Source organism: Lynx canadensis, chromosome B2, assembly GCF_007474595.2.
Source record: "Lynx canadensis isolate LIC74 chromosome B2, mLynCan4.pri.v2, whole genome shotgun sequence".
Classification (NCBI taxonomy): domain Eukaryota; kingdom Metazoa; phylum Chordata; class Mammalia; order Carnivora; family Felidae; genus Lynx; species Lynx canadensis.
In genome coordinates, this window is record NC_044307.1 from 33843885 (window position 1) to 33857589 (window position 13705).

General features: G+C 38.2%; 1 protein-coding gene across 2 annotated transcripts in view; it reads left to right on the top strand.

Annotated features, from left to right (window-relative positions):
* The window catches only part of UHRF1BP1 (UHRF1 binding protein 1), a 72172-nt gene that overhangs the window by 15945 nt on the left and 42522 nt on the right, over nt 1-13705 (top strand). For both annotated transcript variants that reach the window (XM_030315301.1, XM_030315302.1), the window contains exons 2-4: nt 12431-12593; nt 12695-12733; nt 13439-13530. In XM_030315301.1, coding sequence (XP_030171161.1) covers nt 12431-12593; nt 12695-12733; nt 13439-13530 — 294 coding nt within the window. The remainder of the gene's footprint in view (nt 1-12430; nt 12594-12694; nt 12734-13438; nt 13531-13705) is intronic.

Below are 13705 nucleotides of genomic sequence, written 5' to 3' on the forward strand. Positions count from 1 at the left end.
CAATTTAAAAACAAGTGAAGGATCTGTATAGACGTTTCTTTAAGGAAGATGCATAAATGGCCACAAACACATGAGATACTCAACATTATCAGCCATCAAGGAAATGCAGATCAAAATCACAATGGCTACAAGGATGACTGTAATTAAAAAGCTAATTACAGTGTTGGTGAAAATGTGGAGAAATAATAACAAATGTTGGTGAGGATGTGGAACAATAGGAACTCTCAAACACTGCTGGTAGGACTGTAAAATGGTGCAGCCACTTTGGAAAACAGTCTGGCACCTCCTCAAGAAGTATCAGAGTTACCATTTTACACAGCAATTCCACTCCTACTTGTATACCCAACAAATAAAAGCGTATGTCCACATAAAAACTTGTACTTGCATGTTCATAGTGGTATTATTCACAATGTCTCAAAAGGGGAAACAACCCAAATGTCCCATCAACTGATGAATGATAAATGATGATAAACAATAATGATAAAACATTGTATAGATGGTGTATCTGTATAATGGAATATTTTTGACCATAAAGAGGAAAGAAGTGCTGATTCCTGTTACAACATGGATGAACTTTGAAAATATGCTAAGTGAAAGAAGCTAGTCACAAGAGACCACATATTATGTAATTCCATTTATGTTAAATGTCCAGAATAGGCAAATCTATAGAGACAAAATAGATAATGGTTACCAGGTTAGGGGGAATAAGGAGAGTGGAGATGATAGCTGAAGGGTACAGGTGTTTTTGGAAGAGGGTAATGAAAATGTTCTAAAATGGATTAAGCTTATGATTGCACAACTCTGTGAATATACTAAAAACCATTCAATCGTACATTTAATTTTTTTTAATGTTTATTTATTTCTGAAAGAGAGAGCAGGGAAAGGACAGACAGAGAGAGACACAGAATCTGAAGCAGGCTGCAGGCTCCAAGCTGTCAGCACAGAGCCCGACGTGGGGCTCAAACCCATGAGTCATGAGATCATGACCTGAGCCGAAGTCAGACGTTAACCCAGGCGCCCCCAGTCAATTGTATATTTTAAATGAATGTGTCTATGGTATGTGAATTCTATTTCAATAGAGCTGTTATTAAAAAAGAAATAGTGGCTAAAAGTTTCAAGTTTGGTGAAAAACAGATTTATAAAATCCAAGAATCTCAGTCAATCCTAAGTAGGATAGATATAAAGAAAATTACTCCAGGCACATCACGGTCATGTTGCTGAAAATTAAAGATAAAGAGAAAATGAGAGCAGCCAGAGGAAAATGACTTCTCACATAAAGGAGAACAATGATAGAAATTAATGGCTGACTTCCCATCAATAACAGCAGTGGCAAGAATACAATGGACTGATATCTTTAAATGCTGAAAGAAGTTCTCAACCTAAAATTACATATGCAGCTTAAATGTTTTTTAAAAGTGGAAAGTAAAGGCATTTTTAGACTAAGGAAAACAGAATCCTAGCAGTACTATAAAGATACTGAAGAAAGTTCTTCAGGTTGAAGAGAAATGATACCAGATGGAAATGTGGATCTATAAGAAAGAGTGAAGAACACTGGAAATGTAGATGTACAAGACTATTTCTGTAATAGATAAGACTGTTTAACACTGTCTTATGGGTCTGTACCATATGTATGGTAGTCCTCCCTTATCCACAGTTTTGCTTTCCATGGTTTCAGTTACCTGTGGTCAACTGCAGTCCATAGCAGATGATCCTCCTTCTGACATATCATCAGAAGGGCACTAGTAAGCTGATGCTGTGTCTTAGTACCTACATCAGTCACCTCACTTCAACTCATCAGGTAGGCATTTTATCATTTTATATCAACACAAGAAGAAGAAGGGTGAGTACAGTAAAATGAGCTATTTTGAGAGAAACTACATACACATAATTTTTATTGCAGTATAATTGTTCTATTTTATTATTAGTTATTGTTAATCTCTTACTTGCCTAATTTATAAGCTTTGTCATAGTTATGTTTTAATAGAAAAAAAAAGGTAGTATATATAGGATTCAGTACTGTCTGCAATTTCAGGCATTGACTGGGGACGTATCCCTCGTGGATAAAGGGGGACTGTTGTATATGTAATATATATGACAACTGTGGTCCACAAGGTGAAGGACAGTAAATGAACTATTTTGTTGCAAAGGTTCTTAAATTTTTACTTAAAGTAGTATAATATTAACTGTAAGTAGATTGTGATAAGTTTACATTGTGTGTCCCTAGAGTAGTCACACATAGGTAAGGAGGTTTAGCTAAAAATCCCATAAAATTACAATGAAATACTAAAGATAATTAGGTTAACCTAAAAAGAGGGCAGGGAAGGAGGAATAGAGGAACAAAAACCAGATGAAACAAATTGAAGCTAAACCAAAATCAACCAATATCAATAATTACATAAGTGTAAATGGATTGACCACTCCAAATTAACAGTACAGGTTGTCAGACTGGATAAAAAAGGGATAGACACAAATAGATTGAAAGTGAGAGGATGAGAAAAGGTACACCGTGTGAACAGTAAGCACAAGAATGCTGGAGTGGCTATATTATCATCAGACAAAATAGACTTCAAGACAAAGACTACTACTAGAAATAAGAGGGGTGCCTGGGTAGCTCAGTCGGTTGAGTGTCCAACTCTTGATTTTGGCACAGGTCATGATCCCAGGGTCATGGAATCGAGCCCTGTATTGGGCTCACGCTGAATGTGGAGTCTGCTTAAGATCTTTATCTCTCCCTGCCCCCTCCCCCTTCCCCTCTTGCCCTTCCCCTGCTCAATCTCTCTCTCTCTCTCAAATAAAAAAAAAATTACAGAGATAAACATTTCATAGTAAAAGGATAATATCATCAGAAAGACACAATCATTTCATCAGAAAAACTGGCTCAGTTAAGTGTCGACTCGTGATTTCAGCTTAGGTCATGATCTCATAGTTCGTGAGATTGAGCCCTGTGTTGGCTTGGAGGCTGCTTGGGATTCACTCTCTCCTTCTCTCTCTGCCCCTCCTCTTCTCTCTCTGTCTCTCTGTCTCTGTCAAAATAAATAAACTAAAAAAAAAAAAAAAGACACAATCATTAATGTATATGAACCTAATAAAATAGCTTCAATACACATGAAGCAAAACCAAACAAAAGCTGAAAAAGGCAAATCCATAATTATAATTGGATTAAAAAAATTTTTTTTTAATCTTTATTCATTTTTGAGAGAGAGACAGAGTGTGAGCAGGGGAGGAGCAGAGAGAGAGGGAGACACAGAATCCCAAGCAGGCTCCAGGCTCTGAGCTGTCAGCAGAGAGTCGGATGCGGAGCTCGAACCCACAAACCGTGAGATTATGACCTGAGCTGAAGTCGGACGCTCAACTGACTGAGCCACCCAGGCGCCCCAACAATTATAGTTGGATGTTTTTAATACTCCTCCCTCAGTAGTTGATAGAACAACTTGAAAAATATCAATATAGGTATAGAAGATCTGAATAACGTTATGCATTGCCTTGCCTAATTGACATTTATAGAACACTATACACAACACAACTGGAGAACAACAATATTCTTTTCAGGTGCACAGGAAATGTTTACCAACATAGACCATACATTAAACTATAAAATATGTCTCAACAAATTTCAAAATATTGAAAACTTACATAGTATATTCTCTAACTACAATGGCATTAAGTTAAAAATCAATAAAAAATAAGATCACTAGAAAAGTCCTGCAAATTTGGAATATTTAAAATACATTTCTAAATAACTCATGGTGAAAGAAAACATTTTGTAAAAGAGATTAGAAAATGTTAGCTAGTTGGCAATGAAATTCACCATATCAAAACTTGTGGGATGTAGCAAATAAAGTGAATACTAGGAAACATATAGGTTTAAATGCTTATATTAGAGAAAAGTTTAAAAATCAGTGAATGAGGTTTCCAACTTAAGATGCTAGAAAATGATGAACGTAATAAACCCAAGTAAGTAGAATAAAGGAAAAACAGTAGAAATCACTGACATTGAATATAGGACAAAATAGAGAAAATTAATAAAGACAAAAGTTTTTTTTTGTTTTTTTTTTTTGTTTAAAGATCATTAAAATTAACTGTTAGTGAAACTGACCAAGAAAAAGAAATCATGAATACTATCAGGGATGAAAGAGGGGATATAGATCTTACAAGTGTTAAAAGGTATTAAGGGATTATTCATATCTGTTGTTAAAAAACTCAACAATTGGGGCACAGTCAGTGCCCCTGGGTGGCGCAGTCAGTTAAGCGTCCGACTTCAGCCAGGTCACGATCTCGCGGTCCGTGAGTTCGAGCCCCGCGTCAGGCACTGGGCTGATGGCTCGGAGCCTGGAGCCTGTTTCCGATTCTGTGTCTCCCTCTCTCTCTGCCCCTCCCCCGTTCATGCTCTGTCTCTCTCTGTCCCAAAAATAAAATAAACGTTGAAAAAAAAAAAAACTCAACAATTTAGATGAAGTGCACATAATTATTTGAAAAACGTAACTTAGCAGAATTGAACATGAAATAGAGTATCTGAGTAGCCCAATGTCTATTAACGAAATTGCATTTGTTATCAAAACTTTATTTTACAAAGAAAACTCCAGGTCCAGATAGTTTTATTGATGATTTGTGTTGAACACTTAAGTAAGAAATAGAACCAATTTAACACAAATTATTTTGGGAAATAGAGAAGGAAAGCACTTCCCATCTTGTTTAATATGTCTGTCATAATCTTGGTAACAGAAAACTGACAAAGATGTTGCAGACTATGTGAATGTCTTTGTAGAACTCTTTCGGCCTCTTAAAAAAAAAGTTATTAGAACTAGTAAGTTCTAATAACTAGAAAGTTATTAGAACTAGTTATTAGAACTATACTAGCAAGTATAGGACTAGCAAGTATTAGAACTTGCTAGCAAGTATTAGTACTAGCTAGTATTAGAACTATACTAGCAACGTATAGGAACAATATATAAATACCAGTTTTCACAGAGATTGGAAATGAAGAAGTAAAGCTGTCTCTATTCCACAGATATAATTGTTTACATAGAAAATCCTAAAGAACCTACAAAACAACCATTAGAGCGAATAATTGAATTTAGTAAGGTTGTAGGATATAAAGTCAAATACAGTGGCACCTGGCTGGCTCAGTTGGTGGAGTGTGGGATTCTTGATCTCAGAGTAAGCTTGAGCTCCATGTTGGGTGTAGAGACTACTTAAAAAAAATCTTTTTAAAAAACCAAAATCAATATGTAAAAACACTTTTACTTCTATCTTCTAGCAGCAAACAACTAGAACAATTTTTAAAGTTTCCTTTATAATTCAAAAATATAAAATACACACATAAATTGAAAAAAAGGTGTATACCAGAAAATTAGAAAATGTTGCCTGGAGAAGTTAAAGACGACCCAAATAAATATGCCATCCCTTGGTTATATACCGTCTTCAAGGATACACTGACTCATCTTTGCTAATATGTCAGATCTCCCCCAGTTGAGCTATGCAGTTCCAATCAGAATTTCAACAGGTGTTTTTTTCTCCATCCTACAGAAATTGGCAGGCTGACTTAAAAATTTGTATGGAAGTGTAAAAGACCTAGAATGACTAAAATAATCTTGGGGGGGAAAAGCAAAATGAGATTTATACTACTTTTAAGACTTAAAATGGACCTACCATAATATGGCCAGTGTGGTATTGGCATAAGGATAAGTAGACAAGTGGAACAAAATAGAAAGTTCAGAAATAAGCTACTGTAGGGGCACCTGGGTGGCTCAGTTGGTTAAGCATCTGACTTTTGAGCTTGGCTCAGGTTATGATCTCATGGTTTGTGAGTTTGAGCCCCATGTTGGGCTCTGCGCTGAGAGCATGGAGCCTGCTTGGGATTCTCTCTCTTTCCCTCTCTCTCTCTCTCTCTCTCTCTGTGCCTCTCCCCTCACCCCCCCACTCAAAATAAATTAAAAAAAAATAAGCTACTGTATATAAATTGCACCTTAAATAACACAAAAACAATTAAAAAACCCAATATTGGAAACAAAAATCCAGAAGGAGAGAGAATTTTCTTCTAAGGAAAGCATATATCCGTTCATGTAGCAGTTTTGGGAGTAAAACCTATTAGGACAAACCTCTAAGATTGAATGGTATATTCTATCACATGGTCCAGAGTGGACTAATGTTAGCTACTTCAATGATTGAGATATTTTGTTTAGATGATTTAGGGGTCCACAGCTTGATGTATTATATTTTTGCTGAAAGTCATGCCTGTGGTGTGGCTGAGCAGTGAAAATACTTTGGTATGGATTTGCTTAGGAAGCTTAGAAACCAAGGCCTGGGCTGTGATCACCTTAGTGGAAAAAAATAGTGAAGGAAGCAAAGCATATTTGCAGGCATATTTGCTTTTGTGGGGTTTCGATTTCTTTGGGACCTCAAGCAGACTGATTATTGCAACTTATTGACTGTATTATCAGCAATAAAAGTACTGAATTACAGGGTAGTGGGAGAGTTGAACGAATGCTGAGTTAAGTCTCATTTCTGCCATTTACTTAGTCCCAGGTTAACCACTGGCTAGCTATGACTCTTGGGCAAGTCGTTTAACTTTCTGGCCATTTGCAAATTATAGATTTGGTCTGAATGATTATTTAAGATGCCTTCTACTCTGAAATTCTGTGAATCTAAAAATCTAAGAATTCTCACTTCTAACATTGTGGTACATTTTCACGAAGATATCTGAGAATTTTTCTCTGTTGTCTCTTTGGCAGATTGCAATCCTCTGGCAGAAATGAAACCTGATCAAGATCTTTTCCAACTTGATTTCATCTTAGCTTCTATGCTCTGTAACAGTAACAGATGGCCAGAAAATGTTTCCCCACATACTTAAAGTGGAATAGCAGGCTTCCATTAGCCTTTTCAGCAACCCTGGAATCAGAGATATCATCCTCAGTTAGGAACACAGATACTGAATAAAGTGGTTTCAGATCAGATTCAGATCTGGTTTCCTTGTTTGAGCAAACCTCCGCAATCCTTCTCCACAACCGGCCTCGTGGATTACCATTTTACCTATTCTTTGTTATTACTGTAAAATGCAGTCAAAATCACTTGAGGAATTCTTACTGCCTTTTTTGAGAAGCTAATAAGGTGATACCCACTTTTTGTGGAATCATAAAAGTAAATTGACAAATTTATTATTACTCTTAGGGGAGAACAGCCATTGGTGGTCCAGCAGACCTGCATGTAATCTCTGTAGATTGATTCTCTACTCTGATAACCAAAATTATATAATAAAAGGAAGTTTATCCTCTCACTTGCTTATTCTTCTGTACCCTACCTGGAAATATGAGTGATCACTTTTCCTCTGAGGCCTCATCTAGGAAGACAGGTTCTTCTGGGTTTTGTGCTTTTCCCGTTTTTCCTCTGTGTTGGTGCTGTTGACGAGGGCAGTATGCCAAGAGTCTGATGACCAGTCCTCACTGAGATTAGTCTCTAGTCCTGGCTGCCTGATGTTCATACACTTGTAGTCATTTCCAAGATAAGTCCACCTGGTTACTATCAGGATACAATGAGCACAGGGTTCTCTATAGAACTTCCCTGAAGAAGTCAGTGCTGTCATTTGCCAGATGACATGGCTACAAAGTTCATAGAACTCTGCTGATTACCACCTATACACCTGTTGTTTTCAATTGGTTGGTCTTGCCTTTACAAGCTTGATTTTGACTAGATTAATTGATAACTTTGTTCCATGTCCTCAGTTCTCTTGTGACCCAGTAGTACTGGAGGGACAAAGGATGAAAATCTATTCTTGGAGCCAGAGTGGGGACTCTGGAAAGGCTTTCTGAGGAACATTAATTCAGTTTTAACCTTGTTCAGATTTCAATTTGTAGACGCCTGGGTGGAAAGGATAGAAATAGGCATACTGGGAATGGAGGAGGATACATTGAGCTAGAAAGAGACCTGAGGGGTTGTCTCTTGAAGACAGCTTGAACCCTAGGATTATAATCCAGGCCTCCTGAATCTATTTTTTAAGATAATAATGTAATCCTTTTCTAAAGGCAGCAGTGGAATCCACAAATAATACTGATTACTTTTTATTGAGCACTTAACAAATGCCGGATATTTAGTGTATGTTAGTTAGCTCTGTTAATTCCACCAGTTCTGTGAAGTTGGTTGAACAGTTTGCCTAAAGTCACAGCATTAGTGAGAGAGCCAGATTTTGAGCCCAAGTCTAACCCTAAAGCCTGTGCTCTTAAACACCAAGCCATGATAAGAATAGAATTTAAAAACTTCTCTGTTCTGGAAGAATGGATTTATGCATCTCTTTTCTATCTTGAACCTCTCATTTTCCCTGCCTTCAATCACTTTAACTGATTAAACCATTCAAATTAAACCATTCTCAAACTTTAGAGAACAGAAGAATCACCCTGAGTTTGTAAAATGCTGATTCCTTACTCTCTTCCCCATTGTGAATCAGCATATCTGGAGTGTGGCCCAATAATCTACATGTTAAAATAAACATACACCATGGTGATTCTACCCATGTGATCACAGGACCATAGTTTGAGACACAATTGCCCTAAATCCTGGCAAAGTTAGGGTGAAATGTAACACAAGTCTCATACTTTTTTATTCACGACTGGAAAAATGACATGTATTTTTTTATATGGAGCTGTAAATGGAGTTAGATTTTGCATAGAACACAATGTAGAAATTAGGTACAGGTTGCCTGTTCAGTGTAACCACTTTGAGAATGTCAACGTTAGATGTGTGTAACTCATTGTTCACTGTGGTTTCATTTTATTCAAAGTATATTCTTCCTGTTTTTAGAGAGATTTTTATCATAAGGGAAATAGCTTATCTTAGTGACTCTCAGCCTGTTCTCTCCTGCATATTGAAGGAGTCCTGACTCCCATCTCTGACAGTGTCTCACACCTACTATGATTCTCAGTTGGGGCAGAGAGGTGGGGTCTTACCACAATCTGGGGAAAAGAGGACACGTACAGTTACAGTCTTTAAAACTAATTTTTTTTATCTTCAAAAATTCTTATCTTTAAGACTAATAGTTCTGAAGGGTTACTCCAATTTCTGAGCTGATGTGGCTTTCCTGAATACTTAAGAGTAGAGGAAGTGTTGCTAGGAAAAAATAATTGTAGTATCTTATTTAAATATAAAGGACTTGAAAAAGAAAGCCTGCCTGTACCTAGTGGTTACAAATAATGTTAAGTTCTGTTTCTGTGTTCTTTCCTTCCCACAGGGCTGTGTTTCCTCCAAGTCCCTAAGGGGCATGCACTGTATATCTTCCTTTAGTTTCAGTTGTTGTTATTCTTGTTTTATGTAGTGGAAGTGTTTAAGATGTTCTTTTTTTTCTTTCACACCCCAGTCCTATTTCCTTATAGGTAGCCATTCCTTGAAGGAAAAGAGAAATTCTCTTTCCCTCTGTAGCAAGTTAGTTTTCAGATGATAGGAGCCATTGTAGAAAGCTTGTCTTTTGGGTTCAGAGACTTAACATTGGTTCATACCCAATTTAGTAAATGTTGACTAAACATTTTTTGTGAATTAAAATCAGTAAAAGTATGTGTAAGGGTATAGAATTTTATTTTACCCTATTTAAAAGCTAATAATTAGCTTGTTGTAGTTTATGGATGCTGACAGAATACATGAGACTCCTAGATCAGAGATAGAGGACTTTATTACTCACAGCCCTGCAAGCAGCATAAGCAAATGTTTGCATTAGTCCCCCCTTATCCCCTCATGTCCCATGGGAGTGACACAAACGGACCCAGATGGATGCTTGCACATATTTTATAGGAATGGAACACTGAAGTAAGTGGTAAGCAAGCCTGCTCTTTGTCCTAGGGTGGGGCACATTACTTCATCCCTCAAAGCTGATCTTTGCAAACCCAATCCTGAGAAGTGGCCCGGGTAAGGAGTGGTCAGGATCATGTGTTTTTGGTATACTCAGCAAGACATGTAGGAGTGTGAGAGACCCATGGAGGAGTAGCGCTTCAAACAGTAAGTACATACAATAGGTAATTGATAGAAATCTTAGAAAGAATTACTATGAAATATTTGCCATACAAAAATATATAAAGAGTAATATAGCCATACGTTCACCTCCCATACAGTCACCTCCCAATGTGAGAAATACGTATTTATACAGAATGTGAGAAATAAGTATTTATATAGTTGCAGCTTCCTGTTGACCCCTCCCCTGTCCCACAGGTAAGCAGTTTCCTTGAATTTGTTGTCATGCCATTGATTCCTATGAATCTCTAATTATCATATAGTACTTTTTTTTTGCATGTTTATAAACTTCTAAAAATTTTTTAACTATCATTTAAAAATTGTTAAAGAGTCTTTTTATATAGTACCATTTTAGGCACTGTAGGAAAAAAAATTGTGAAGATAAAACTCATGCACATCATGATGTTATAGTCCAAGGAAAACCAAAAACACTACAATACACCTTAGTAAAAGGAAAGGATGTATGTGAACAAATAAAAGTTGGTAAATAATGTGTAACTCTGAAGTCAGTTATTAGCATCTAATATGTATAAGGGCCAAGTGTAGTTATGGATGGAGGGCAAGATACAATTTATTATTGAGGTGGAAAATAGTGACTCTGAGAGGCAGCAACAGTGAGAATTACAGGGATGAGATTCATCTAGACAGTTTGTCATACAGGAGAGAGGGATATGCTGTGAGGAGCTGCCCTTAAATTGATCTAACCAAAAAGATGAGAAGGGAACTGGGAGTAGTTAGGCAGCAGGATAGTTAGCTGAGAGGTATGTGCGTATGTCAGGTAACCATTTTGATTAGGAGAGATGGCTAAGACTAAGCCTCTGACCTCACAAGGCTTCACATCTAATTACACAGGGGTGGTTACATATGGGAGAATTAGAGAACATCCTAAGACCCTCCATGATTATGACTTAAATGTGTGTAACAGATTCTAGAGATGTAGAAAAAAAAAGTTTAATGTGAGTTGCAGCAGTTGGGGAAGGAAAGCCTCAGTGAGAAGTCTTGCATTGGGCCTGGCATGGCAGACTGTGATAATGATGCTCCAGGAAAGGGGTGGCAAGAACACGTGAGCAGACTGGAGACAGTGAGCATGGAATAATGAGAAGACTGGCCTGTGTGTATTATGTCCAGGCCACTTGACCTGTAGAGTTTCCTATGGTCTGTATTTTGCTGATTGCACGCTTATGGTGCAGTTCAGCGTTTTTTCTCTGTCCTCTGTATTTCCTGCAAATTCGCAACTGGACCTAGTAGCATGATGAGATTTAGGTTCATTTACTTTGGCAGGACTATAGGTGAGGGGGTTGTTCTTTTGTCACATGAGTAAAGGGATGTGTAAGGGTCTGGGGTTTCATTTGACTATACTTAACAAGCCAACAATTAGCCTATTACCATTTCACATTTTTTTTTTTTAATTTACCATTTTTTAAAAAGAAGTTTATTTTTGAGAGGGGGGGGTGGGGAAGGAGGGGCAGAGAGAGAGAATCCCAAGCAGGCTTTGTGCTGTCACCACAAAGCCTGACCTGCAGCATGATCCCACCAACCACAACCTGAGCCAAAATCAAGAGTTGGACGCTTAACCGACTGAGCCACCCAGGTGCCCCCGTCTCACATTCTAACTTCATAGAGCTCCCTCGTCTGTTTCAAGTAGTGTTAGAAATATAATTTGCTTTCTGAGATATTCTGGTCTGTCTACTCTCCACCTAGGCCCCCCCCCACTTTTGTTTGTACAATCTCTTTTCTTCATTTGTTTTCCCTATCTTGCTCAGTTTGGATTCCTCTCCCAACAGTTTCTTTTCAACATGGGTGCTGTGTCCTAAGAAGGAACCTTGATTAGTTTCCTGAGTTTATAGGGCTAGCCTGCTCCAGGTCCTTTAGACCTCACTGGGGACCCCTTGCAGTTGACTACACCCCACTAGTTTCAACTGCTATGATCAAATTGGCCCACGTTGCTTTTCATTTAAAACTTGGTTATCTTGTAGTTCTTCTGTTCTTTGGTTTGTCAGATGCCTTATTGCTTTCATGTTGATTTTCACAGCTGCTTACAGCACATATGTCTTGTGGCTATTGATGCTTTTTCCCTCTTGCTTTATGTGGGGGTTTATGAGGCTGCTTTGTCTTCTAGTTTTGTTATAAGTGTTATCCGTGGGCTTCTGGTGTTGCTATCTAGTTGCTCTGTTTTTATGTGGGGATTCAGAAATATCAAAAGTCTATATTGCCACTGCTATAGCCATTTCTCCAGAATCACTTGAGTAAAAAGGTGGATACAATCATGAGTAGAATGATAGGTCTCACCTAACATCTTACTTGGCACAGAGACAGTGTGGTCATTAGTCAACATTTGTTCTGTAACTTTCTCTTTTCTCCAAACTAAAAAACGTTATTGGCTATAACGCCCATTTAGTGGATTTCCATAGAAATAATAGGTTCTTATTTTTACTCTTTTCAGGTTCACCAAGAATCTTTCCCCAGACAAAATCAATTTGAGCACTCTGAAAGGGGAGGGTCAGCTGACGAACCTGGAGCTAGATGAAGAGGTTCTACAGAATGTGCTGGAGCTGCCCACCTGGTTAGCCATCACTCGGGTCTACTGCAACAGGGCCTCCATCCGGGTGAGAATGGGGGTCAGAGTGCTGTTGCTGTCCTTGGCCAACAGGCATGCTTTATTGAGGGACAGCTCCCACAGCCCTGAGTCTTTGCTTTCTTCTTTCAGATCCAGTGGACAAAGTTGAAGACACATCCCATATGCTTGGTAATGGCTTTTCTTGATTGCAAGTAATCACATGGGGATGGCTGGGGTCAGGTTTTAAAAGATCTGAGAGAAGATGGGGAGGAGTTCTGATAGGTTTCCTTTTTGGGAGTGATGATTGCTCTTTCTGGCTTGTCAGCTTCTCTCTCAGACAGAGTGACTACTGTCTGGGCTTATTCTGGTATTGTTATGAGGTATAATGTTAGCATTGAAACACAAGACCCAGGAGTCCTGAGTTGTTTGTTTTGCTTTTTGTTTTTTATAACAAATTTGCTACCCAGGTTCTACTTTTACATTTCCTTTGGAATCCTGACAGAGGAAAAATGAGAAATGTAGTTGATGTTGACTATCGGGTGATTATCAACTGAAAGCCCTTCATCAGTGAAAGCCCTGATCCATGCATGCCTTTACTCAAAGAGTGGAATCTTCAGGAATAGTAATCTCTCTAACTTGGATTTATGTTTTAGTTTTCTGCTATGAGCTAATCCCATACTTGTCATGGAGTTCTGCTGCTAATGGACATGGAAGAGGGAAGATGAGGCCTGTCTTTGCATTTCAGTTTGTTCATTCATTCGACAGACATTTAATGTGTGCCCACTGTGGGCACAGCACTCAACTAGGCATTAGAGTATAGAGATGGGTAATCCGCAGCGTGTGCTGTGTGGGTTTTTTTTGCAGATGCTTAGCTCTTCGTGGCTTTTATTTCAGTGTCTGGATAAGGTAGAGGTGGAGATGAAGACATGTGAGGAGCCTCGGCCCCCCAATGGACAGTCTCCCATTGCCCTTGCTTCAGGACAGAGGTTAGTTGCTAATGGCCCCATTATTTCCAATATATTAACTGTTCCATATCAACTTTTACTAAAAAACAAAAGCTTTTGGGGTGCCTGGATAGCTCAGTTGGTTGAGTGTCTGACTCTTGGTTTTGGCTCAAGTCATGATCTCACGGTTAGTGAGTTCAAGCCCCCCGTTGGACTC